General features: G+C 38.0%; 1 protein-coding gene across 1 annotated transcript in view; it reads left to right on the top strand.

The window, feature by feature from the left end:
• Positions 1–27,629, top strand: part of STRN (striatin) — a 64,682-nt gene that overhangs the window by 28,751 nt on the left and 8,302 nt on the right. The window contains exons 6-11 of the mRNA XM_054399290.1: positions 7,315–7,450; positions 8,657–8,792; positions 16,454–16,564; positions 19,444–19,584; positions 22,164–22,300; positions 26,674–26,849. Of these exons, the coding sequence (XP_054255265.1) occupies positions 7,315–7,450; positions 8,657–8,792; positions 16,454–16,564; positions 19,444–19,584; positions 22,164–22,300; positions 26,674–26,849 (837 nt within the window). The remainder of the gene's footprint in view (positions 1–7,314; positions 7,451–8,656; positions 8,793–16,453; positions 16,565–19,443; positions 19,585–22,163; positions 22,301–26,673; positions 26,850–27,629) is intronic.

The following is a 27,629-nucleotide window of genomic DNA, read 5'->3' as shown; positions in this document are numbered from 1 at the left end:
AGGCATGTTAACTTTACATTTCCTCCAAGATTGCTCCATATAGCAACATGAATTGCAGAAAGAGCTAATTGGCTAAACTGCCTTCTGTTCAACTGACCACTTGTGATAACTCTCAAAGTAAAAGAAAGATATTTGATACTTTTATGCTGCCATGTGGTTGTATCATTGAGAGGGGAGAGGGAGTAATGATAGCAGGAAACAAAGCTTCCTTTATGTTTTGACTCTTTATTGGTAATCAACCAGTACTTCCAATGAAATGAACATGTTGGAGAACAAACCAAGTTGATACTGAGAGAAATTCCAGTAGAAGAATTGAAGAGCTGACATGCTCAACATTTTGCTTGTTGTTCCTACTCAACCTCCTTTAGCAATATTTCTCATCTACCTCTGAAAAAAACACATTTGGTCATTGCAAAGTTATGCCCAGGCATTTTTCATCTGACCCCAGAGAGGTGTACTGTATATTGGTAGTGTGCAGAAAGGGTATTCTTCTTCTGCTCAGCTCACTACATCTTTTAAAATATTTTATGGGTTATCTGTTATACCAGAACTTGTCTTTTATATCAGCTATATCCTCAATTCTGTTAGGCTGCAGTTATTTCAGAGAATTGCCACTTGGTCCCTTATACCCCTCAGCTTAATTTTTTGTATATTAGAGGGTTATAGTTATATCTGAGAACTCCCTACACCTGGTTTGTTTTTTTTTCTTCTTTTGGTACAGTGACAAACAAACTACTGTTGTCTGAAAGTTTTTTGAAGCCAAACCAGTATCTCATTTTAGTATTAGTATTAGGTGAAGTCGTGTCAGTCTTTATATGTTACTAGCTTCTACATCTGTGGCCAAACTTGTATTCTTACGTTGCCTATTTATTTGCTAATGTACAGATCCTCTTGAAAACTTTAGCACTCAAGACATCATGTGGATTTTGAATGCACCCTGCAAGATTTTGATTCCATAAATGAAATGTTGTTATGGTAACCTGAGATAGATATAGTCCTGTTTCCACTTATTTAATGGAATTTAAAAGAGAATCTGTTTTCATTTTCTTCAATCAGTTCACTTGCATTTCAAAAGATAAGTACCACTTGGCATGACTGGACTCAAAAATAGATACTAAAATTAATAACTTTGTAATAATGATTGAAATTTTTAACACCTACAGTGAAACATACTTTACCAACAACAAATTGAAACACAAACAAGAGCTGCCTGCAGATGTCACCTGTAGCCATGAAAACATGACAGCATTCGAGTATCTTCAGTCCACTTATTACCTCATTTTTTAATAGCTTTGTTTTTCTGACTGACAGTCAATTTACCTTTTTTGAAAGTGTGTATTTGGCTACTATTTGATACAAGTGGTAGCAAATTTAATAAAGGAATAGAACTGGAAAGGAACAAGGGTATACTGCGCATATGTATGTATATACACTTATACATATGGGCATGTGTATATATACAAACAATATGGATAAATTACCTGAGTTCTTCCTGAAGATTTGATTATTAGAACTATGTTTAAATAGGCAATAGAGACTTTTAAAAGAAGAATTATTCTGAATGATGTATCAGTCTCCCTCTGAAGCTGATTTACTGCCTTTTTTTTTCCTATTGAACCACATGTGGCTTCTACTATCCATATTTTACAAAAAGGCATTGAACCTCAACATTTGAGAGCAAAACCAGGATATTTTCAAATACTAAAAATAAACATTTTGAAGACCTTATCTTTCTGATGTACAACAAATCATTTCAACTGACACTCCAGTGAATGAACGTCTTTCTACACCAGAAGGCGTTGAGTAACTCTTTTGCATCTCTAAATTCTATTAACACTGACCCATGTAATGCAAATGCTGCATATTGGCTGATGAATGTTGTGTGCTGACTAACTTATAAAATGGTTTATTTGGGAAAATAGTCTCTGAATATAACAACCTGAGATAGTATCTGCCATGAAAAAATAATTTCTAAAGTAATATGCAACACTAAAATATTGAATTACTAAAAGAAAAAAAAAATCACAAATCTATTTGCCTTTTTTCCTCTACTGGTGTTATTTTCCGCCTTTATCCTGTTGGTCCCTACCTCCATTTCAGTGAGCTAAGAGGCATTTCAAAGATACTTTTGATACCAGATTTGCATTAAAGCAAAAAAAAAAAACAAACAACAATTTTGTGTGAAGAAAGTAGTATCAATGGATTGCTCTTAATTTCATTGTCATGGATCTATGACTTAAGGGTTTGAAAGATGCTCCTTGAAAAAATAATGTAAGACTCATGGTATAGAAGTAAGGGGGGAATAAGAGACAGTGAAGTTTTATAGTGGAAGAAAGAAAAGCAGGGGGGAGCCAATGGATAAATAGCTTATAAACATTAGTTCTTCAAACACTGATTTTTTTTTCCTTATTTTTGTTTTTTAAAAAGCTTATTTGATACATTTTACGTATCCAAGTAGATATGGCAACAGAAATGGCCTTTTCTTTAAAAACGGCATTCCTTTGATTCGAATTTGCATCCAAACCATTTTGTAAGTGTTGCTTACCAGTTATAGTACGTATTGCACTGGTTCTTGCATTGTGTGGTGTGAATTCGTAGGTGGTTTCAAAGGTTTGTGACAGTCTCTAGCCTGTTCCACATTCCTTGTGCATAAATTTTGATGATTTTTAAGTTCTCCATGGTTTTAAAAATTGCAAGTTTGATATATTTCTGTGCTGCATTATGAAAGATTTTGCACAGTACTGAAGATCTAACAAACTGTTCTTAAAGACAATCTTCATAGAAAAGAATATATTTGAATTTGCATGCATTTATTTACTGCATCCAGTTTGAAAGAACTCAATTAGCTATGTTGGAAAACATGAAATAACCAAATTTTATGGGAAATTAATAAAATTTATGTCCTTACAGTTGCACATTCTCATAGTGGGATGAAATTAATAAAATTTATGTCCTTACAGTAGCACGTTTTCGTAGTGGGATGACACTGAGTTCAAGAAACAGTATGCTGAAATAGCTCTCTAAATGCTGGATTACAACAGGTTTTTTCCTTTACAGGTCCCCAGAAACATTTCTCAGCCTAAAATGGAACTTGTGTTTGTTTAACTTTACTGTGGTATTTCTTCCTGCTTCTGAATTTATCAATAAAACCTGGTTTTGTTTAAGATAACTTGTGTATGCATTAGATATGACAAACAAAAACCCACTTTACTTTTTCCTTCGAGGGAGTGAGTAGGACCAAGGCACTTAATGGCCTTGTCGTTGGGCAGTTTATCGGAGAAGTTTATGAGAGTCTCCCTGGACATGACCACAAACTCCCAAGAGTTACTATGAATGAAGCAGATGATGGAAATGTTCCGTATGTCAGTTACAAAGAAAATGTGTCTGTAATATGGCTTTAGTCTAAGTTAAACATGAAATGTTGTAGGGGAGCAGGAAAGGTATCATCAGTGTGCTGCTCTTTTAGTTTCCACCTGCTAACTTCACCTTTCCTATAAATTATGGTTTCTACTTTGACCTCAGTAAGGAAAAAAATTTTGTTAAGATCCTGAATAGTAAATGTTACACATTCTGAAAAGCTGTTAATATTTTGATGTGAGGGCCATTTTTACATAAAATACTTGTCTTGAGCCATATCACTTCAGTTACTAGCCCATTTGTAACAAGAATTCTGTGTTTTAAACAGGAAAAAATGTCTTATCTTTGGGGATTAGATATTTCCTGTGTCCAGAGTAACACTCACAAAATCTGTGTGCTACTCATTCATTAATAGTAAGGTGGAAAGCCCAGCAGCAGTAGTGTAGCTATACTTTACTTTCTGGCACTAGCTGTATTTGTTATGTTTGTGACAAGCAGTTAGTCTAGTTGTGCTTTATCATTTACAGACATGACTAGCAGGTAGACTCTTTTCCCCAAAGACTTTCCTGTCTGATTGGATAAAGCTAATGGAGAGGAGGATGTAATACACAAGTTGACAGTTAACTGGTAGATGATGTTGTTTTGGTTAAACGATCTTATTTGGTTTTGTGTTTTTTTTTTGTTTGTTTGTTTTGTTAAGTTTATTTAGGAATTAAGTCAACTGGGATGAAACCCTTAAGAAAAGAAGGCAAGGTTAAGTACTGTAGAGAAAACCATGCAAGGATGCTGTTGTAGATTACAGTTGAGGAAGGAGTAGTGGGAAAGAGATTCAGAGCAAGTGGCTGAGGCGCACAGTGTCAAGGAATTTGTGACAAAATCCAATTGCTCTGTGCTCCTAGTTTAGCAGATTCTGTAGCTGCTCTTGCCTATTGGGGACTTCTGGCTTATTCCTCCATGTGAGTGTTGCTTTAAGCACTATGAAGGAAAAAGAAACACATGAGTTATTGCACTTCGAAAATTTGATCCAGGACAGTCCAGTGATTGTCGTTTTTGGGGTTTTTTTTGGTCTCCCTTTATTTGCAACATGTATTGCTCCTTGCCATAGTCTTATCTCACTCGTAGTCATGTATCAGTCCCCACCTTTGGAGCTCCATTCTATTGTTTTCATGCATTAATAATTTTTAGAATATTCTAGACTGCAGAATCCCTGGAAATGTTGAGTTATGTTTCTTTTACTAAAATGGAATTTTAAGCAATTTATTGTGCTACTGTTATCTCTGGATATTTTTGCCACGTCTGCTTTTTTATATTACTTTGTCAATGACCCCAGAAGAGAAGCAAAGTAAATAGATGGAAAATAATGAAACAAACAAGCTTCAAATTGCCAAAGTATGTAACATAAATTACCTAAGGCTAGACATTTTCTTAAATATGTTTTACAGTATTTCTAAGTGTTCATGCTGACAGTAATTTCTAAAGTTCGTTATGTTTCTGTGTTGCTAAAGGACGAAGTTAACTGAGTTAACTTTTGATTTGACTGATAAAGTGTATTGGAGTATAATGTAGCAAATCAACCTGTCAGCTTGAAGCTTCTTTTCCTTGTAGAATCTTTAAGTACTTCAAATATTCTGTCACTTCTGTGTTCATTTTTGGTTCTTATTAATTGTTTTTTGGAAGTCAAGCCTTAACACAAATAATCGTCTGTGATGCTATGCTGACTTTGTACATTTTTTACTGTGCAGGAGTTTTGAAACACATGATAAACTACTTTGTTTTTCAATGTATGAGATGCCTTTTACTCTCCTGTGTAAATGGAGACTACACCATTAATGGATGGAGCTGATGATGATCTTAAAGGTCTTATCCAAGCAAAGCAGTTTTATAGACCATTCTAATTATGTATATATCCTGCCTGCTAAAGTGTGTCATGGTTAATATGATAGTTGAATTCACACCAATTACTTAAGTAAATGTAGAACTTTCTCTTTTGGAGGTCACTTAAAACTTAAGTGTGGGAGAACCCAATTTAAGATCAAATGAGCACAGAACCAAATCTAGGTGTGAATTACTGCAAATATTTCTACCTATTAAAGGATATCTGTCTCTTGGTAACAAGTTGTATTGATTAAAATTCTGTATTTGTTCCATATGTGTGTACTGTAGCATGTCTGATAGTTGCTGATATAGATCAGCAGCCATGATGTTTTTACATGGCAGATTTTTACATGGCAAAAAGCAGAGGGAGGGGAAAAAAACAAACAGCCAAACCCAGAAATATAGTTGTAGTCATATGTTTTAGTCTACTAAAATTTCATCAAATCTGCTGAAAATCAAGAAGTTAGTTAATTGGAGCACGTTAGAAGTTTTGTCTGATCGATATTTGTGTGTTGGAAATGAGAAAATAATAGTAACATAGGATTTCTGTGAAAATGTATGTTATTCCTACAGATACAAGAGTTATTGTCTGCCAAAGCAGTGATTACTTAAGGAAAAAGAAGAATATTGCAGAGTGCTTTCAGATTTGTCTTAGAAACAAGTGAACAAACAAAGCCTTCATTGGTATTTTTGGGCCATTATTTGAGTAAATAGAAAAAAATGGTAGAATATCAAATTGTCTTCATGAGATGTGGACATATTTGGGCTATGAAAAAGTAACTCCTGCTAATGCTTGGACAGAAACTGTAAAGGAAGTGTGCTATTTATCACACCTTATTACACAACTGATTTTTGTGCCCTTGAATGTGCTATATTAAATCTTTGAAAAGTCCTATAAAGAAACACTGGAGTAAGTGGGTGATGGATAATCAGGTATTTACACTGTTGAGTGTTTAAAAGGCCTTACTCTACAGGCTTACTAGTTGATTGAACCTTTTGAAATGGGTCATAGCAGGTGCAAGGTGGTGCATTAGCAAGGCACAAGGTGGTGGTAAGGGTGGCCGTACAAGACAACCTAGAGCTACGATTCTGGAAAGAGAGGGAGACTTCTATTGTTTCAGTGGTTGTGAAAATCAAGATGACATGCATTTAGTGAGGAACTGTGAAATACAGACTGCTTATTAAAGGTAAGAAAGTAATGAAGTTTGTCCCTACTGCTGTAAAATCATGTAAAGAATGTAAAAGTTTTTGTGGAAGCATTCATTACACTTCAAACCGAAGAACTGAATTTTTTTTTACCACCTTATCTTTGAGGGATTGATGGAGAAGTACCATCTTCTGCATAGAAAACATGGTACCTGTTGTTCATACTAAGATTACTTTAATCGGACTTTCACCAATTTTAATAATGGTTACTGCCTGCTTCTTGGATTCTTCCTCTTCAGTTAAGAGGAAAACCTTTAAGCTTCATGTTCTGAGGCACTGCCTGAATTTATACCAATGCAGTCATAATTTTACCCAATCATCATCCGTATCCTTATTTGTTTAACATGAACAGCTACATAAACATCATTTACTCATTAATTGTATTTACTATTATATTTTTTTATAGTAGCAAATTTATCATGTCTCAAAAGTTAATGAATTATAGCTCTAGACTTCAACGTTTCCCAGCAAGGTGAGAAACATCAAATAGCAGCAGGAAAGTTTTCCTGAACCCTTATGTACAGGTGGGAGGCCAACTTAATAGCTGTAACTTACATCCTTGTTACTGAGGCTTTCAAGTGATGGTCAGTATTGGTGTTGCTTTTAGGTACACATCAGATGAATGTTGCCTTTCAAATAAAAAACTGAAGTGTCTGTCCTGGAAAGAATAATTGTTAATTCTAACAAAAGAGTTTATGGGTAACGCTTACATTTTTTATTCATAACCATTTTTATCTGTAACAGTCCATTTTTGGCTGTAGCTTTATTTTAGTCTCATGTTATTGGACATTATAACACAGAACAGACTGGTAATTGCAAAAGTGATTTTATTGTGATTTCTTTTGACTCATCATGGTGGTTGTTGTTGTTGTTTAGGAAACCTGAATTGACTGACTCTGCCTCTCTGCTAGAGACCTTCAAGTTTCTTGAAAATGCAGCTGCAGACTTTAGTGATGAAGAAGATGAAGAGGATATGGAAGGAAGAGAGAAAACAATCATTGATAGCGCAACAGTGAGTGGAAAAAATAATTGAAAAAGTTACGAAGAACAGAAAAAGTGAGATTAATGAGATGCCTGTAATATGACTGTGTATGTACACATGCATTAATGCATCTTTATGATGGTCTGCTCAAGCATGTGTGCATAAGAGGAATTACATACACATTTCTGAGTTCTGCAGACAAGTTAAGCTTTGCCATGTTTATTGCTTTAAGTTTGCAGTGACTGATTAAAACCTTTTAAATAGTCTTTCTGGTATTCCATACTGCATAGTATTTTTGGTATATATTTTATACAATTTTTAAGGTAGTAGATGACTTTTTTTTTTTTTTTTTTTTACAATTTTCAGCTTAGTTCGAAGATATTTTGTCATGTAGAATGTAAAAAAACCAAACCAAAACAAAAAAAAGCATTGTTTGTTGAATTCTTATATAAATGTACGGATATTTAAAGTGACTTGTAGAAATTTATCCTTGTAGGGTACAAGACTGAAATACCACATTTCTCTTTAAATAGCTTGTGAAAAGAAGAAAAAGTATAACTGAAAAGACTCAAACATGTGCTTAATAAACATGTTTATTTATTCAGTCAAATGCGTGAAACTCCCTCATGGTCTATACTTTGCTGTATGATTTTGTTGCATGGTGACATAGAATAGATATGTACAATCAGTACTTAATTTTATCCCCATCTTTTGAAAAATAGTATTTATTCAATGAGTTATGTTTCCTAACAATTGAAGTTAATTTATGATGGATGTGATTATTTGTATGATCAGTTTAAAAAATGAACGCTTAAACCATCAGTTTTAAAGAGGATCTTTGCAAACCTGTTGGATTTGTCTTTTGGTCTACATGTAGAGTGATTTCAAATGTGAGAGTGAAAAAGGCTTTTCTCAGAGAAACAGGGTTGAGTTTGGTTTTGCTGAAGTGGTTTCTAGGGTTAAAAAAACCCCACACTGATCCATGGAAGTATAGATTCATTATCGAGTAGTTCATTATTGGTTACTGGAAGAAAGATCTACAGACTAATTTCCTTTTAACTTAGGAAGTGGAACAAAGTTTATATGCTCATCCCAGATTTGCTTATTGGTACGTATTTTTCTGCTTCATTTTCCTGTTTTAGGGTACTGCATAGAAGACAAGACAGTTCTGTTTGGTATAAACATGTGCATGTTACTCAATTCAGGCTTTTTTTTTTCTCCTTCTTGGCTTTTCAGATTGTAAGGAAAAGGGTGCTATCTGACAGCAGTGAGGACAGAGATACAGAAGAAGCTTTGAAAGAGTTTGACTTTTTGGTTACCTCAGATGAAGGTGATGGGGAATCACGAAGTTCAGGAGATGGAACAGAATGGGGTAAGGAAAACTAATGGATTGTACTGGGAGAAAAGGAATATGCTAAGGATATATTGTGAAATACTGATTTATTTGATTGGCATCTCTGTTATGATCACCACACCTTTTGAGTGTTGCTGCAGTAAATAATTGGCAGACTAAAGTTCTCTTGACATAATCTCATTATTCTGTATATTGCTTTAATGCAAAGTTTCTTCAATGCTTATGCATTTGGTTGTCTTTTTCCTTTTCTTTAATAATAAGGCAAATAGAATTTGAGTATTATGAGTGGAATTTCAATGTATTTTTTCGGTGACTCATGCTAATGAAGGGCTCTGATAAAGCTGTATTTTACAATTGATGTGAAAGTTATTTTGTCTTTACTTTCCCCCACTTTACACTCTGTATCAATGTGAGTCATAAAGACTGAATTAGTTGTACTTTTACTGGGTGTTAGCAATTTGGGCAATATGAACTGTTCTGTTGCGCCTTTTTTTTTTTTTAGGTAGTTTATCAGACGAATGTATCTTTAAGCCTCCTAGCCAGAGGGAGACATTTCACAAACTTTTCAGCTCTGTCCTTGGAGGTTCATGTCCTGCAGCCCAGAATGCCAGCATCCACTTTACCTTGATGTAATTATTCTTTGTAAACCCACAGGGAAAGCAAGAAGGAAGAGGTGTGGTTAAATGTCTTGATGGGTAGTTGTTTCCTCCTTAAGCTGCTCTGGAAAGTCTGAAGTGTAAGTGGACACAGAAAGAATTAAGAAAATAATAGAGCTAGCTAAGGTTATTGCTAAGCCATTCTGCATCGTTTTTGAAAGGTCATGGAGAACAGGAGGATTGAATGAAAGCCAGTGTCACTCCAGCCTTCAAAAAGGGCAAGAAGGAGGACCCAGGAAACTACAGGCCAGTCAGCTTCACCTCTATCCCTAGAATGGTGATGTAACAGGTCATTCTGGACATCATCTCTAAGCATTTGGAGGAAAAGAACGTTACCAGGAATGGTCTGCATGGATTCATGCTCAAACAGTCTGATAGCCTTCTATGATAGTGTGACCAACTGGGTAGAGGAGGGGTGAGCAGTGGATATTGTCTACCTTGACTTCAGCAAGGCTTTTGACACTGTCTCCCATAACATCCTTCTAGGTATTTCATAGAATTTCATAGAATCAAGAAGGCTGGAAGAGACCTCAAAGATCATCGAGTCCAACCTGTCACCCTAAACCTCATGCCTATCTAAACCATGGCACCAAGTGCCACGTCCAATCCCCTCTTAAACACCTCCAGGGATGGTGACTCCACCACCTTCCAATGGCCAACCACTCTCTCTGTGAAGAACTTTCTCCTCACCTCCAGCCTAAACCTCCCCTGGCACAGCTTGAGACTGTGTCCTCTTGTTCTGGTGCTGGTTGCCTGGGAGAAGAGACCAACCCCCTCCTGGCTACAACCTCCCTTCAGGTAGTTGTAGACAGCAATGAGGTCACCCCTGAGCCTCCTCTTCTCCAGGCTAAGCAGTCCCAGCTCCCTCAGCCTCTCCTCATAGGGCTTGTGCCCAAGGCCTCTCACCAGCCTCGTTGCCCTTCTCTGGACATGCTCCAGCAATTCAACATCTTTCCTAAACTGAGGAGCCCAGAACTGGACACGGTACTCAAGGTGTGGCCTAACCAGTGCTGTGTACAGGGGTACAATGACCTCCCTGCTCCTGCTGGCCAAACTATGCCTGATGCAGGCCAGGATGCCATTGGCTCTCTTGGCCACCTGGGCACACTGCTGGCTCATGTTCAGGCGGCTGTCAACCAGTAGCCCCAGGTCCCTTTCAGCCTGGCTGCTCTCCAGCCACTCTGACCCCAGCCTGTAGCTCTGCATGGGGTTGTTGTGGCCAAAGTGGAGCACCTGGCACTTGGATTTGTTGAATGCCATCCTGTTGGACTCTGCCCATGTGTCCAGCCTGTCAAGGTCCCTCTGCAGAGCCCTTCTACCTTCTAACAGATCAACACCTGCTCCCAGCTTGGTGTCATCTGCAAATTTACTGATGATGGACTCAATCCCCTCATCCAGATCATCAATAAAGATATTGAACAGGATGGGGCCCAGCACTGATCCCTGGGGGACACCACTAGTGACAGGCTGCCAGCTGGATGTGGCACCATTCACCACCACTCTCTGGGCTCTGCCCTCCAGCCAGTTCCTAACCCAGTGCAGAGTGCTGCTGTCCAAGCCACAGGCTGACAGCTTGGCCAGGAGTTTGCTGTGGGGGACAGTGTCAAAGGCCTTGCTGAAGTCCAGGTAGACTACATCCACAGCCTTTCCTACGTCCACCAGACTGGTCACCTGATCATAGAAGGAGATCAGGTTGGTGAGGCAGGACCTGCCCTTCCTAAATCCATGCTGGCTGGGCCTGATTCCTTGGCCATCCTTCAGGTGCGCAGTGATTGCCCCCAAGACAATCTGCTCCATGATTTTCCCTGGCACTGAGGTCAGGCTGACAGGCCTGTAGTTCCCAGGTTCTTCTGTTCGTCCCTTCTTGTGGATGGACGTCACATTGGCCAGTTTCCAGTCTTCTGGGACCTCTCCAGTGAGCCAGGACTGGTGGAAAATGATGGAGAGAGGCTTGGCCAGCTCATCTGCCAGCTCTTTCAGCACCCTAGGATGAATCCCATCAGGTCCCATGGACTTGTGAATATCCAAGTGACTCAACAAGTCTCGAACTAATTCCACATGGATTTCAGGAGTACAACACTGCTCCTTGACCCCATCAACCAGCTCAGGAGGCCAGTTATCCTGAAGTCCTCCTGCCTTACTGTTGAAAATGGAGGCAAAGAAAGTATTTAGAATCTCAGCCTTCTCCTCATCCTTAGTTACAATGTTACCCTCCACGTCCAATAAAGAGTGGAGGCTCCTCTTGCCCCTCTTTTTAGCATTAATATATTTATAAAAATGCTTTTTGTTGTCCTTCACAGAAGCGGCCAGTTTAATTTCTAACTGTGCTTTTGCCTCTCTAATTTTTCTTCTACATGATCTAGCAACATCCTTAAACATATCACTAGTTGCCTCCCCCCCTTTCCAAAGGCGATAAACCCTCTTTTTTTCCCTTAAATCCTTCAGGAGCTGCTTGCTCATCCAGGCCAGTCGTCTTCCTCACCGGCTTGTCTTACGGCATGTGGGAACTGCCAGTTCCTGTGCCTTTAAGAGCTCCTGTTTGAAGTAGGTCCAACCATCCTGGACCCCTTTCTTCTTAAGGGATGTTACCCAGGGAACTTTCTGAATAAGTTGCCTGAACAACCTGAAGTTTGCCCTCCGAAAGTCCAAAGTGAGGGTTCTGTTACTGCTCCTCCCTATTTCCCTGCATATTGAAAACTCCACTATCTCATGGTCGCTGCACCCTAGACAGCCTCCAACCATCACATCTCCCACCAGCCCTTCTCTATTTGAGAACAGCAGATCAAGCAGAGCCTTGCCCCTGGTAGGTTCACCTAAGAGCTGCATCAGGAAGTTGTCATCCATGGACTCTAGGAACCTTCTGGACTGTCTCCTCTCTGCTGAATTAAGTTCCCAGCAGATGTCTGGTAGGTTAAAGTCCCCCACAAGGACAAGGTCTGATGATCTTGAGACAGCTTCCAGCTGCTTATAGAATATCTCATCGGCCTCCTCGTCCTGGTTGGGTGGTCTATAACAGACTCCAATCAGGATGTCAGTTTTGTGCGGCCTCCCTCTGATTTTAACCCACAAGCATTCAACCCTTTCATCTGCAACCTCAAGTTCTGAGGCATCAAAGGATTCCCTAATATACAGGGCCACCCCTCCTCCTCTTCTCCCTTGCCTGTCTCTCCTAAAGAGCTTATAACCCCCCAGTGCGGTACTCCAATTGTGAGAATCGTCCCACCATGTTTCTGTGATGGCAACTACATCATAGTTCTCCTGGTGAACCAAGAGTTCCAATTCATCTTGTTTGTTGCCCATACTGCGTGCATTGGTGTACATGCACTTCAGCTGGGCTGCTGATTTCACCAGTAAGCTTAGGAAGTGTGGGTTAGATGAGTGGACAGTGAGGTGGATTGAGAATTGGCTAGAGGACAGAGCACAGAAGGTTGTGACCAATGGTGAAGGGTCTAGTTTGGAGGTCTGTGGCTAGTGGGATTCCACAGAGGTCAGTACTAGGTCCAGTATTGTTCAACATATCCATAAACGACCTGGATGAAGGGACAGAGTGTAGCCTCAGCAAGTTTGCTGGTGATACAAATCTGTGAGTTGCTGACATGCCAGAAGGCTGTACTGCCATTCAGTGAGACCTGGACAGGCTGGAGAGCAGAGCAGAGGTGAACCTCATGAAGTTCAACAAGGACAAGTGCAGAGTCCTGCACCAGGGAGGAGGAATAATCCCTTGCAGCAGCACAGGTTAGGGGTTGACCTGCTGGAAAGCATCTCTGCAGAGAAGGACCTGGGACTACTGGGGGACATGTCCACGATAAATCAGCAATGTGCCTTTATGGCCAAGGAGGCCAAGTGTTCTGGGGTGCATTAAGAAGAGCGTGGCCAGCAGGTCAAGGGAGGTTCTCTTCCCTCTTCCGCCCAGGTGAGGCCACCCCATGAGTATTGTATCCAGGTCTGGGAACCACAGTTCAAGGGGAACCAACAACTACTGGGTAGAGTCCAACGGAGGGCCACAAAGATGATTAGGGGACTGAAGCATCTTAGAAGGACTCTTACAAGGAGAGGCTTACAGACTTGGAGCTATTTAGTCTGAAAAAGAGAAGAGAATCTTCTAAATGCATATAAATATCTAAACGGTGGAGGTCATGAGGATGGGGCTGGGTAGCCAGTGGCAGGATGAGGGGCAATAGGTACAAATCTAGGACACAGGCGGTTTCACTTAAACTTAAGGAAGAACTTTTCCTGAGAGGACAGAGCACTAGAACTAACAGCCCAGAATGGTCATGGAGTCTCCTTCTCTGGAGACTTTCAAAACCTGCCTGGATGTGTTCCTGTGCAACCTGATATAGGTGTGCCTGTGTTAGCTGGTGGATTGGAAAAATTATCTCCAGAGGTCCCTTCTAACCCCTACCATTGTGTGATTCTGTGATTTATAATGGAACTTACTTGACAGACAAGCCATGGTAGCTGCAGTGTCATGAGCTAACAGTTTCCAAGATGCTGTATTTCATTGAAGCCATGTGCAACTCCCAGTTCAACTCCACATTACTGTTCAGTGTAGTGTAGTCTCTCTGACTTATAAAATTATGTTAAATACAGCAGTCAGTATTCTGCTCACCAAGCAATTTAGGAATGTTACTCCTTTTTTTTAAGAAAAACTATTTTTGTTAGGTTTTTCTGATACTTCTCTTTTAGTATTATTTATTCACTCATGGTAGGTAAGTGTAGCTACTCCTGTCATCAACAGGTTAGTATGCCAACAGGAGCATTTTTGTTCTCAAATTCACACTCCTGCTTTAAAAGAAATTGTCATGGAGGCAGTAGTTTCATGTCTAGAAATATTAAGAGGATTTTTGAGTGATAGATATTTTGTGGTTTTCAGTTACTTCCTTCACAATCTGTGAACTGTATATAAGAATAAGCTTCTTCAAGCAACTGCCATTATGGATCACTTACCTTACTTTGATTCAAGTGAAACTGTTAGCCTTAGCATGGAAGAATGATGTTGTGTAGCGAGGGTAGAAGTAAACAGTGGAAGTCCTCACTTCATTTTGTATCACAAGCGTTACTGATCAGTTACACTAATCTGTTGAATTCATGGCTTGAAAGGTCCTCAGAATTGACCAGAGCATTTTTAAACTAGAAAACATTTGCATAGTAGTAGTGATTCAGGATCCAGTTGAGAAGCTGGATCTGTGGGACATGCAGGAAGCATCCCGTGGACAGTCTCTAGAAGATTAATGTATTAATTATTTTCCTGCAAGCTAATGTAGATTATGCAGCTAATATAAATTCATTTGAAGTTTTTGTTGAAGGAGAGGAAAAAGTCTTGTGTAGCCAGAGTGGAAAACATGATTAAAACTTATAACCTGGTCCCAGAAAGAATACATTCTTGTTTCCCGTAAGCATGATTTTCTCATGCCTTTTTTGAGTTTTTCACACGATTCTTTATCATTAATGGTTCTTAATTGGACATATGTATTAAAAGGACACGACAGTTCACAGACCGTGTTTGTAGAGTCTCTGTTTCGCTTACTAGTATCTGTATTTTCATAGCTGTTGCAAAAAGACTAATGACTCAAGACTTTGGGTCTTGAATTAATCTGTCACTCATGAGTAAAGGTAGGGTCATGACTGAAGGACTCAAAGGAGTGAGAGATCGTCTAGTTCAACCTCCTGCTTGAGTCCGTTTGTGGCAGCTTACTCTGGCTGCCTTCTGGTCAAGTTTTGAGTGTCTTCCAGCAAAGGAGTTTTCAAATTCTCAGAGGCAGTGTTCTGTCCGCATTGTAAAAAGTATATTCGCCTTCTGTGATAAAACTCTGAGCAAAATATATCTCTATCTTCTCTCCACCTGCTCATTAGGTAGTTGTAGGCAGCACTAAGATGCCTCTATGGCTTGCCGTGGCTGAGCACTCCCAGTAGCCTCAGCCCCACCCTGTAGCTCATTTGCTCCAACTGCCTTCCTCATCTTAGTGGCACCCCTGGACTTGCTACACTGTGTCGATACTAGGTACTTAGCATTACACTTAGAGGATTTCCAGTTAAAAAAAAAAATCATACTGGATGCAGTGCTAAAGATACGGTCTCATAACTGCCAAACAGAGGGGAATAATGGCTTCCCTCACCCTACTGGCTACGTTGTAGTTATAATGCGGACCAAGATACAGTTGATGGCTCTTGCTGCAAGAGTATGCTGCTGACTCCTGTTGGGTTTGATGTTGATGGAAGAAGCCTAGGTCATTGTCAGCATAGTTAACTTCTAACAAGTCGGTCCCCATAATAACAGATACCTGCTTCTATATCTTTTGTCCAAAAGAAAAAAAAAAGAAAAAAGTAGTGGTATTGAGATGTTTTGTGTTTTGGGTGGGTTTGGTTTTGTTTTGGCTTGGTGGTGTGGTTTTTGTATGTGTGTTGTTTTGGGGTTTTTTTTGTGGTGGTTTTTTTGTGTGTGTGTGTGTGGTTTTTTGTGGTTTTTTTTTTTTTTTTTTTTGCCTGAGACTCAGAAGTGAAATTTCATGGCTTTAGTGCTTTAAGGTTTTGGTCACAACTTGGTGACCTGTATGCAGTGTTCAAAAATTATTTAAATCTGCTGCTGCTTTGTGAAAAGAACAACACAGCACAAAGATAATGAAATATGAATTTGAAATGCAGTGATGCAATTTTGGAGTTGTTCACCAGTGGACATAGCTGCTGCTTCTATGTATAATATTTCTCTTTCCTGGAGTAAGGACAAAGCTGAAAAAATACGTCCTGATTTATTTTAAAGTAAATGTTTTAATTTATGAGTAGCTATGTGTTTGGTTATAGAAATTAGGGATGTTAAAATTAATCTCAATTTTTCATTAAGAAAATTCTGAGCAAATAGAGGTGGAATGTGAATAGCAGTTTTATAGCTTCCACAAGCTTAATGCTATTTCTGTCTGTTTAAAACAAAAGACAAATACCACTGACAGCAGCTGTTGCCTCCTTCAGTGGAGATTCCCTTGGTGACATTATTGAAAAAGGATGTTTCATTTGTTTCACTTTGTTTAGAAAAGGAAGACCAGTGTCTCATGCCTGAAGCTTGGAATGTCGACCAGGGAGTAATAACCAAACTCAAGGAACAATACAAAAAGGAGCGCAAGGGGAAAAAGGGGGTGAAGAGTAAGTGGAAAACATTGCACCTTAAAATCATAAATCTCACATCTTTCACACCCTTAAGTCTATCTTTCTTTCAATGTTTTCCTAAAATTACTTACTCTTTTACTTTGCTGCTCCTGACTGCTTTCCTATTCACAGTTCTCAGGGGTTGAAATTAATGACAGTCACTCAGGTTACCTGATAAATAGTTGGATTAGATATAACTATTTCCAACCAGGTGTTGGAATTAAAATTTCTTGCTTTAAGCATGGATTATACTTTCATTATTCAGAAACTTGAATTGTAAAAGACATTGGTTTAATAGTTCACACATTAATGTAGAAGACTTCAGAACCCTTCGTAGCTGGAAACATGCCAGTTTCACAGGAGTAGTTTGTCTGGTATGCAAAGACATAAATAAGCAATAGCAAAAGACCCAAACAAACAAAAAAACAACCCAACAAAACCCCACTACAACAAAAGAAACCAGAAACTGTTTTGAATATCCAATCAGATGACAGAGGGAGAAAAGAGGTTAATTTCTACCCCTGTTTAAACTTAACATTCACAACATGAAAGTCATGCTGTCATCATAATTTGTTATGCAGGGCTCGAAATAGGAAGCAACTTTGACCATCAGTTTATTTGTGAATCACAGGATTTATTGACTTTCATACCTGTGGGACTAGCCTTGTAAAATGTTGGGTATTGTTAACCAAACAAAACTGTGATTAGTATCTGAAATACAGTTTCTAGCCCTGTATTATATTTTTTGTTCCATTTCTTGAAATACAAATCTGTTTTGTAAAGTCAATGTTTTTTCATAAGTAAGCCCTAACAATTTTTAAACTGGAAGTATTTAAAATGAAACACTGCATTCACGACTGTATTTCAAACATCTAGCCACATTGAGAATTCCTGTTTTAATGATGTAAATTAATTTTATTGCATGTAGCCCAGTAAGAAGTTTGAGGGATGTTTCTCCCTTTGTGGGAAGATGCTTATGAATATCAAGGAAATTCTCACTTCCAAAGAGATGTACATAGTAATACAAAAGTTGTCAGATCTTTGCATTATTGAGGCCGATTTGTTTTGTTACTTTTTTTTATTGATACTCTGTTGTTGCTCAGCAGTTGGTTATGTTGCTGAAATTACACTATCAAACACACAAACTCTATATCTCTGGGATTTTTTTTTCCTGAAAATAATAGTAATGGAAAAATCCCTACCATACTTGAAATTTCTCATCAGTTTTGGAAGCATTTCAGTTTACTAAAGTTAATTGCAAGTCTGACAAAAAGCTGAGCTGGCCAGCTAAGGAAGTTCATGTTTCACAAAACTGATTGTAAACTTCTTTGTAGTTAAGACAGAAAGGGCATGCCAATATATGACTAGTGAAACTGTTTTTTGTAACTTGTCTGTTATTTTTAAAATACACAGACATACTGTGTATTCACAGTAAATAATTGTGGTGTTACCTTAGCAGAAATTATTTAATCCAGCTCTTGAGTGCTTTTTATTTTTTTACAATACAACTTAATATTTAGTTGTTAATATGTATGCAGATATTATTGGAACATGTTTTATATGTTTGAGAAACATTTCTGATGCAAGGCAGCACTGTTAGTACATTTACAAGATCTATTGGATTTATTTGATTGGTTTGATCTGGGGAGACAAAATGTTTTACTGCACTACCTAGATTAAGCATCTTTCCATGGACAGGCCATCATTGGAAGGGCATCAATGCAGGAAAAATTAGGAAGAGTCACAGGCTGTTTTCAGCTATTCATGATATTGCTTGTAATGAGGAAGAATTTGAGGAGGGAAGTCCAGGAAAAAAGAAAGGACTATCTTGATGTTAAATTGTACAAAGTTTGTTTCTATGACTTCAGTCTTATCAGAAATGGTGCATGGACACTGAACTGCTACAAAGTAAAATACTGTTTTTATAAATCAGATATTACAGTAAAACAATCTTGCAAAATCCTACTTACTGTTTTCCTGAATCAAGTAATATTTTTGTGGCAGACAAGTTAAATACAATTTAGTTTATTTTCAGTCATTATGGTTAGGGTGTGCAAAGTAGAGTTTGCAACCGCATTAATAAACTTACGATTTTGCAAGGCTGTAGTAGTAAGCACTCCTATGAAGTTATAATAGAATTCTAGAATGGTTTTATGAGAGAATACATATATTAGAATACACTTTTGTGTTAAAAATAGCTGTATTATTTGCTGGTCTAGGGAAAAACGTAATGGACTATGGGTAAGACATTTTCCCATTCTTAATTAAACTTACAACAGGAAAAACTACCGAAGATATGTTTCAGCCTCAATCCTATATAAAACAGTCAAAACAGGGATGTGGGAAAATGATGGAGCAAAGTACAGGTAAGTGTCAAGAAGGGCATGGGACTTCACCATATGTAGCTTCAGGAAGTAGGACAGTGAATCCAGTTGGATTTATATTTTAGTATAACTTTTGTATTCTGTAGTTCACAATACTACATTACTGCACAAATAAATTTAAAATAGTCATAAGAATATGCTGCACATATATAAGTACCTGATGGACAAATTTTAAAATACTCACAAGTGTCAGCTATTATTTTGGAAAAGTGAATATTCTGATGATCTGCAAGAAGCAGTATGAGTTTATAAATGTGGGGAAATTGTGTGTCCACAGATCTCAGTTGCTTCTATCACTTTCTTTTCAAGAAATTCATTTCATGCTGGATGATTAGTTACTGCTAAAAATAGGTGCTCATTAGTTTTTCTGTGGTAATGTTATTATACAAGGCAAGATCCATCGTTGCATGTGGTACTGTAGCATATCTGATATAAGTAGTGTCATCATGAACTATGCATAAACGATTTAATTTTTTTTCTTTTTGTGGTCAGGGCCCAACAGATCAAAGCTGCAAGATATGCTTGCAAACTTGAGAGATGTTGATGATCTGCCTTCATTACAGCCATCTGTTGCACCTCCTAGGCCCAGTAGCTCAAGACTCATTGAACATGAGATAACCAGGACGGATGAAGGCAAGTATTAAAAATGTGCATGCACCTTTGTAAAGGATAGATGTATGTCTTCTAAGACTTTTGAAGCACTTTACAAATACTGTTTCAGCGTTACGAACTCTAAGTGCAATGAATGACATTCTTACTTCTCATCTTCAATCACTGTTAGTAACGTCCTGGCGCCTACTCTGGTAAAGTCTTGACTGAATACATTTGAATCTGATGAAAAAACCTCATTTGGCTCTTGGTGGCTTTGTAATATGAGGATTTTAAGTCACTGGTCTTTGTGCTCAGGCCTGGCAGTAAAGTGTCAAACATAAACTCTCAGGACATAAGAGCATCTACTTTTCTCCCCATTAACATAATTTTAAATATATTTCGATATATATGCGTAGACACTGCCACACACACACACATATATATGTATGTGTTCTTTTAAGTGCAAGGGTAGAGGCTCTGCAGGTAAACACAAGTGGCTAGGTATAGTTTTTAAATACATGTGGTGATTGTAGTGAATCATGCAGAACAAGGTACAGCCAGCCACTGGATTGATTTCCATTATGTGTTTCAAAATGTAAAAAAAAATTCTCGTAGCAACTAGTTCACTGATGGAAACCCATGCACCTTTGTGATGAGGCATGTTGTCACCTTTCTTAGCATTATATCTGAAAGTTGCTAAATCATCTGTTTGTTTCAACACCTGAATTGCAATAAAATAAATATGAGGCTACACTAATTTGTAGAATATGATATCATGTGCTCTTTATTTAAATGGTAAATATGTCTTTTGAAAAATGAGCAAAACATGGGTTTCACTTTGCAGCCTTTCAGTGAGTGTGAAAAAATAAGATGGCCAAGTAATAATTAAGATGCATAAAAAGCCCCAGCATTTGGCACAGCTACCAGAGATCTCAGTAGTTCTATTTCCTACATGCTTCTTTATGAAAGAAGGGAGTAACTTAGCAACACTTGGAGAACTGGAGGAATTTTTTGTCAAATGTTTTCTTTCCAACTTTTCTCACGTGTACTGAGAGCCATACAAGCAAACGTCTATTTTCATGTCCTTTCAGGAATGTGGTTTTTAATTCAGAGACTCGGGTGGGCTCTCACAAAAACAGAAGAGGATAGCTGATTGTTATCAGTCTAAGTTCAGTATTTAAAAAATATTAGCTGTGTATTCCTTTATAAATCTGTGAGACTGTGATGTTTTGGGCATATAGTTTTTTTATTCTAGTAACTTTTCACATTTACTGTTTTGTATGTATTGCATGTTGAGTGGAATATTAACGCTGTAAGTTCGATAGAGAGAAAAAGAGAATGAAAGTTTAGATTTTAGAAGGCTGCAAGAAGTGTTTGTGATTAAAGGGTAATAACTAAGAGACTTAATCAAATGGCAGGTCTTGAAGGGCTTTTATTTGGTTGTAAAAAGTAAGAGAAAGCAAACAGGACACTCAATAAATATATGAGCATGGAATGAAAAGATGAGTTTACTTTAGGCTGAACAGACCAGAAGGGAATTGAATAGCATCTGAATCTGATGCCTTTGAGACAAGAGGGAAGCAGCCTGAGCACATGAGGCTATTCCTTATAAACCATAGTTTGCTTGGGTTTGAGTTAGTGTTAGTGCAGGTAAAATAAATAAGATGCTGAGAATGAGGTGGTGTTTCATTTTTTTCTCTACCTGATAGCAGCGGTGTTTGCTAAGGCTTGTATTTAGAATGGAGCTAAAAGGGCAAACAAATTGTAATTTACTGAAAAATTCTTGTAGTTCGAGACAAAGGGTCTACAAAATTGAGTGTCTTGTGTCTAGAAGATAACACATTTTCATCTATACAGTCCCTTTTTGTGATGTACAGATTTGGAGAGCTCTTGTACAGGGATACTGCTAAAGGCACAGCTTCTTTCAAGTTGTATCTTTTGATGCAGAGCCTTATGTGGTGTATATGAACTGTACTCTTCTTAGCCTCTGATCCTCCCATTTCTAGTGAATCTGCCTGTGGATGTGTTTATGTTACAGTGAATGGAGCTCCTTTAGGCTATAGCAGCTGTGGACTAGTAAGTTTGGATACTGGTAGTAAAAACTTGGAATTCAGCGCTAACTTGTTTGGTAGTTAAACTGCTTTCACAAGTAATGATGAATGGAATGCAGCTTCAGTTGTGTTGCTAGATTGCAGGCATGTATGCAGCTTCATTGTAGACATACTTTTCAAATGGGTTAGGAAGGAAGAGTCCAACTGCTTCCACCAGCTATTCTTGTCTATACATTTTTTGTAACTTCTCCAGAGCTGATTTGCATATTTTATAATGGTGTTGGAGAAATACCTTAGCTTTCTATGTTGCTTTTGTGTTATTCATGGGTGAATAATAGTGTACTCTTCCTTCCTGTGGCTAATGATACTTAGTGTGTAAGTAGTATATTCAGAGAATACAGTTTATTGGTAAGAACATCTTTAGAATGGCTATTTTTATGCATTTTTTTATGTCTTTGCCCTCAGTTACTTGAGAGATGTTTTGTTTTGTGGGACTGAAGAAAATATGCTTTTACTGATCAATGTTGTATAAATGTGTATTTCAGGATATTTTGTTTTGTTTTCTTGCAGTGGAAGCTTTAACATTCCCTCCTTCTTCAGGGAAATCTTTTATTATGGGAACAGATGAAGCCCTTGAGAATGAGTTGGGTCTTGGGGAGCTGGCAGGCCTTACAGTAGCCAATGAGGCGGATTCACTGACGTATGATGTAAGTGTCCAATGATAACTCAAGATCCTACTGTTATTGCTAAAGGCAGGTGCAAGTTACATGTGTGTAGACTCCAGCAGAAAATATTTTCCTGTTAAAATTATGCTGCCAGAGGATGTCACAAATTTATACTTGACATATCTGCTCTTCACATAGCAGCCTCCACGCTCTCTGCAAGGCCCTCTCCTTCTCATTTGCCTGCCATGTCATTCAAATTGTTGAAAGTAAATGTAATTAGTGATAGTAGTTCAACTAGACACTTATAACCCCAGTGATGTTGAGCAAAATTGCAAGTAGCATGGCCAGCTGATTGAGAGAAGTTAATGTTCCCTCTACATGGGACTGGTGAGGCCATACCTGCATGCAGCTTTGGCACCCTCCACTTCAAGAGGGGAGGGTCCAACATGACCGATAAGGAGATGTTAAGGGAGCTAGTCTTTTCAGGTGTTAGGAGGCTGAGAAGTGTTTGAATAGCAACCTGCAGATATTGGGAAGGTGGTTAAGGATGACAGAGCCAAACTTCTCCATAGTGCCAGATGTTAAAACAAGAGGAAACAATGGCAAATTATGGCTGAGGAAGTTCAGGTTGGGCATTGGTGGAAAAAGTGTTACGTGTAAGGTGGTGGTACTAAAACAAGTTGCCCAGAGAAACTGTAGAATCTCTCTTCTGGGAGATGTTCAAGGCTTGACTGGAGGAGAGCTGTTGTTTGCATTACCTGATGTAAGAAACGGTCTCATTTCAAATGGGAAAGCTGGACTAGAGACTTTTTAGGACAGTTGTGGCAAACACGTGTGTCGGTATGTGAGTAGCTTATGGCTTCTTTTTCCTTCACTTTTTGTGAAAAGTCTTTCTTAAAATTGCTTCTTTGCAGTCATAGGAAACTTTTGTCTGTATTTCTGATTTATTGGGAAAAGATGCTTCAGGTATTTAATCATCTACTCCTTTATGATCTGTCAACTTCAGATTAATCTTGCCATTGCGTTACCCAGCTCTGTCAAGGTTGAGGTATTTCAGAGATGTTTTGGTGTTTTTTTAGTATTGCATGTTGGGGAGGAATCCTGTCCTTCAGTAAATCTGACTTAGAGCAATCACCATCTGGGATTTTACTATCATAAATTAAGTCTGAGACTTCAGACATAACCTGTGGTTCTACTCTTGTATTTATTTGTAAAGCAATCAAAATAATGAAAGTTTACACACATTTTGAGAATGACATTGCAGAGATGTGCTCTACTACTATAGTAAGTTTAGGAGCATGTGATATGTTGTGAATCTTTAGGATTGCAATAATATGGAACATCTTTGCTAAAATTCAGTATTTTAGCATTATTTGGGCTCAGCTGTTAATTTTTTTTTTTTTTTGCTCATCTTCTCTAACTAGGCCTACAAAAATGAGTAAGATGGGGTTCCTAAAGCCTAGGTGCTGAATTTTTAAATTCAGAGGACATGGCAAACCTAAAACCATCTCTACAAGACCTTAGTGCTTTCAGTGCCTGACTTTGTTGTTCACGTGTCCAAATAAACTTGTGTTTGTCTGTGTATCCTGAACTAACAGCTTTCATTTATGGAATCCAGCATTTCTTTATTCACCTTTATCCTATTCTGTGTGGTTGAGAATAGTAACTTGTTTGTTAAATGCCTCTATGAAGTCCTGTGATCAGGATTTCATAGTCGTGCTTACCTCAACTATTAACTTTTTCTAGTGCTGGCTAAAACTCCTTGCTCTTGTCACTGTGCTCTTTATTGAAGCCAAACAAAGGGATAGTTGAACATTTCAAATTTCACTAGAAGTTTAGGTTATGAACAATAAACCTTCTTCCTACTGTCAGATTGGGTAGGATTAGTGTAAATTTAGTATGATTTTTTTTTAGTGTCAATTTTGAATTGTATGGAGAATGAAGTTGAAAAATTCATTGAATCTGTCTTTAAAGGTATTTGCTCTCAAGTGTTGCAGACAGTTTCCCATTTTCAGTCCCTTTTGTCACTGACATTTTTACTGGATTCTTTTCTTCTAAAACATGGCAGAATTAGCCTATGTAATTTCATGGTTTAAGTTTTGGTGTTGCTTTGGCTGCGTCTGAATTAAAGAAGGGCTTTCACCTGCTATGTGATTAGGAATGTATTACTTTAAAACTTTCATCTTGTGTGTTGGGTAAGCTTTTTAGAATTTCTAACAAGATGAAGTTTGCCAGATTGCTAGCCAATACTCTGAAGTTCTTCTTTTTACTTTTTTTACATACTCTTGTCTTAAGAAATGTTCACTTTGGTTCTTGGGGGTTTTTTTCCCCTACTTTTCTGGGTTGATGAATAAGCTTCCTAAAATTATAGTAGCCTGAGTATTGTGCATAAGAATATCTGAACTAAAAACAGTTACTTTTAATATGTTGCACTGACTTGGAGGTTTTGTACTTTGCAGTAGGTTTCCTACAACTTTGAACAAAAGCAGTGTCCATAATCTTGCTCATCATTGCTGTTTCTGTATAGCAATTGTATAGATTGTCTGTATAGACATGAATAATAATATCAGTGGCAAACCTGGATCAGGTGTGAATTTGGGGTTTGAACATCCTCCCTCCTGACTCCAAACTTGCTTTTCAAGTCTCAGATTACTTTATTGTGGTATTTTAGTGGGGAGAGAGAAGAGGAGGCTGTCTGCCATGTTTGTAACCCAGCCTCTCATAGCTTGTGAGAGACTGCTGGATGGAGAGTAGTGGTAGTGGTGCTGTCAGGCAGCAGTGCCTCAGGGCTAGGATCTCTTTTCACTTCTGCTACTGGTCTGCTAGCTGGAACTGTCCTCCATCTACTTCCCAGTTTATAAACTAATCATCTTGGATTCCTATGGGAGAGCATCTTTGAATGAGATGCAGATGGAGACTATTATCCCACCACAATTGGCATGCACTGTTAGTCCATCTGAGGTGTCCTTGTGATTTTCACAGATGTGACACAGAACCTGTGCTGCTGGTATGGCACTGGAGGACTGGTGAGGTTCCCTCCATCTCCTAATTGTAATTAGATGCCTGTGTTGTGGCAACTAAATTCCTCTCCAGATATCTGAATGCTCTGTACATAATGTACCATTTTTGCTGAGACCTTCTCAGCCAGTGTGCAAAAAACTTGCCATAGCTGGCAGCTTTTCAGTCCTGCTCCATCCTTTCACTAGCTCAAGCGTTTGTCTGTTCTCTTGTTGAGCCAACTCAGCTCAATAAACCGGCAAAGAAACTGACTTGTCTCCCTGAACTAAGATACATGAGACTAAGCCTGCTGTCAATTCTTTCTCCATGTTTAAAATCTATAGAACCTCTTAATTTGAATAATATTTATATTATTAAATCCAGAAGTACCAAAATTAAGAAAAAGTACTTTTGTTCTTAGACCTCTCCCCACCACTCACCATTCCAGAATAAAATGTAGATTCACAAAGTGACTCAAAACAGTTCTTGCTTCTTTGTAGCTGATGATAATAAATTATTTGGGATTGTGTTGCTTTCAACGTAAGTGAAATTAAATCATTGATATTTAAGTTACACTTGCATGGGTTTATGGTTTTCCACAACGAGCAGTGGCTATAGGAAGGTAAAATTTACTATGACAGTGTTGATTTGCAGATCGATAAAAGTCTGTTCAGCATTTTACATCAACATCTGTTCACAAGAGCAATGTTTAAGTAACTGCTTGGGTTTTTCTTAAGGGCTTTCTTTTTGGATCTGCTAAAATGCATTTATGGTCACATTATGTTGTCTATGTATGTGGTAGCTTAGTGCTTGCCAGTGTGTAGCCAAGCCATTTCCCTGCCCATCCCTCACCCCTATTATTTTTTTCTCTGGCAAGATTGTCTTGCATTATTACAGAGCTTGTATTGCCTTTGGTGAGTGAGTTAGGTTGCTTTCCTTTATGTGCTGTTAGACACTTCTCTTGTTTCTTTTAGACCTTTACTTCAGAGATGCCATGTCAGTGGTACTTTGGATATCCATGGACTACAGCTTGGTTGAATCAGGCCCAGTGTAGTGAATGAGTCAGCAGGGATAGGTTAAATTTCAAATATCAAACTGAATTCACAGCAGTGTCAGTCAGAAAGATACTTTTCATATTTTAAATTGTGCAACTTAACAGACACAGAGTATTTCAAATTTACACAGACTGTATTGCTGTGGACACAACACTACTTGCTGCTTTTGTTGAATATATCTGCCTTCTCATTTTGAATTGTCTGATCACTGTTAAATGGACACTTGATCAAGAGCAGGTTGTTAATGAAAAGTGGATTTTCTTCTGAAAATGCCAAATTAAACTTCTTATTTTTTCCTTTCCTTGTGCCTCCCACATGAATTACAAGTTGGGCTTTTTAATTTTATTTTGTTTTTTTTATTAGATAGCAAACAATAAGGATGCATTGAGAAAGACTTGGAATCCCAAATTCACATTAAGAAGTCACTTTGATGGAATAAGAGGTCTCGCTTTTCATCCAGTTGAACCAGTCTTAATAACAGCTTCAGAGGACCATACATTAAAAATGTGGAATTTACAAAAAACAGCCCCAGCAAAAAAGTAAGAAGTTTTTGGGTTTTTGCTTAATTTAAAAAAAAATTAATTTATGAAGAGAAAAAAAAGAATTGTAGATGTTGCTTCACTGGATGGCCCTTGCAGTTAATGGAAATTGTTCCTTGAATGTAAAAATAGGAAAACAAGCTCTTGGAGAAGAAATTAATGCATGTTTTTGAATGTTTTGTTTGTGAAAATGAAAACCATTCACTTTTAAAATTTTCCATGTAGATAACATGACAAACTAATTTACTAGTGAAAATGTTTGGATATGGCCTGTTAATGTACTTGCATGTGTATATAAATGTATAAAAATGCATTTATATGTATACACATATGCATATATATATGTGTATAGTTTTAAACTTTGAGATGTTGCTAGGTTCCTTTGTACACTGTTTCTTGCATATTGCTGACAACTTACAAAAATTTACAAAAATGAGAGCAAACTCATAGCAAGGCTAATAAGGTAAAGGGAGTACATCTTACCTTTTAGGAGGACTGGGGAAAGCATGTGGTCTTCCCACAGCCTGTAACAAGCACCAGGCTGCTAAAGTTCAGGCAAGAGTTTTTGAAGTGGTTTGAAACTGTGCTACAGAATTAATATAAAAACAAGGTACCATAAGTGTCTTTGCTTTGATAGGGATTTGGAACATTCAGTAATATATTCCATATCATCCTGATGGCACTCCAATCCTTCCCCACCATTGGTGTACCTACATACTGCTTTGGTCAGTGAGAATTTTGGGACTCAATGGCTTTAAACAAAATCTTACAAATCTATCA

This window comes from Indicator indicator, chromosome 2, assembly GCF_027791375.1.
Source record: "Indicator indicator isolate 239-I01 chromosome 2, UM_Iind_1.1, whole genome shotgun sequence".
Taxonomy (NCBI): Eukaryota; Metazoa; Chordata; class Aves; order Piciformes; family Indicatoridae; genus Indicator; species Indicator indicator.
The sequence above is the reverse complement of the archived record's forward strand: the minus strand, read 5'-3'. Positions and strand labels throughout refer to the sequence as shown.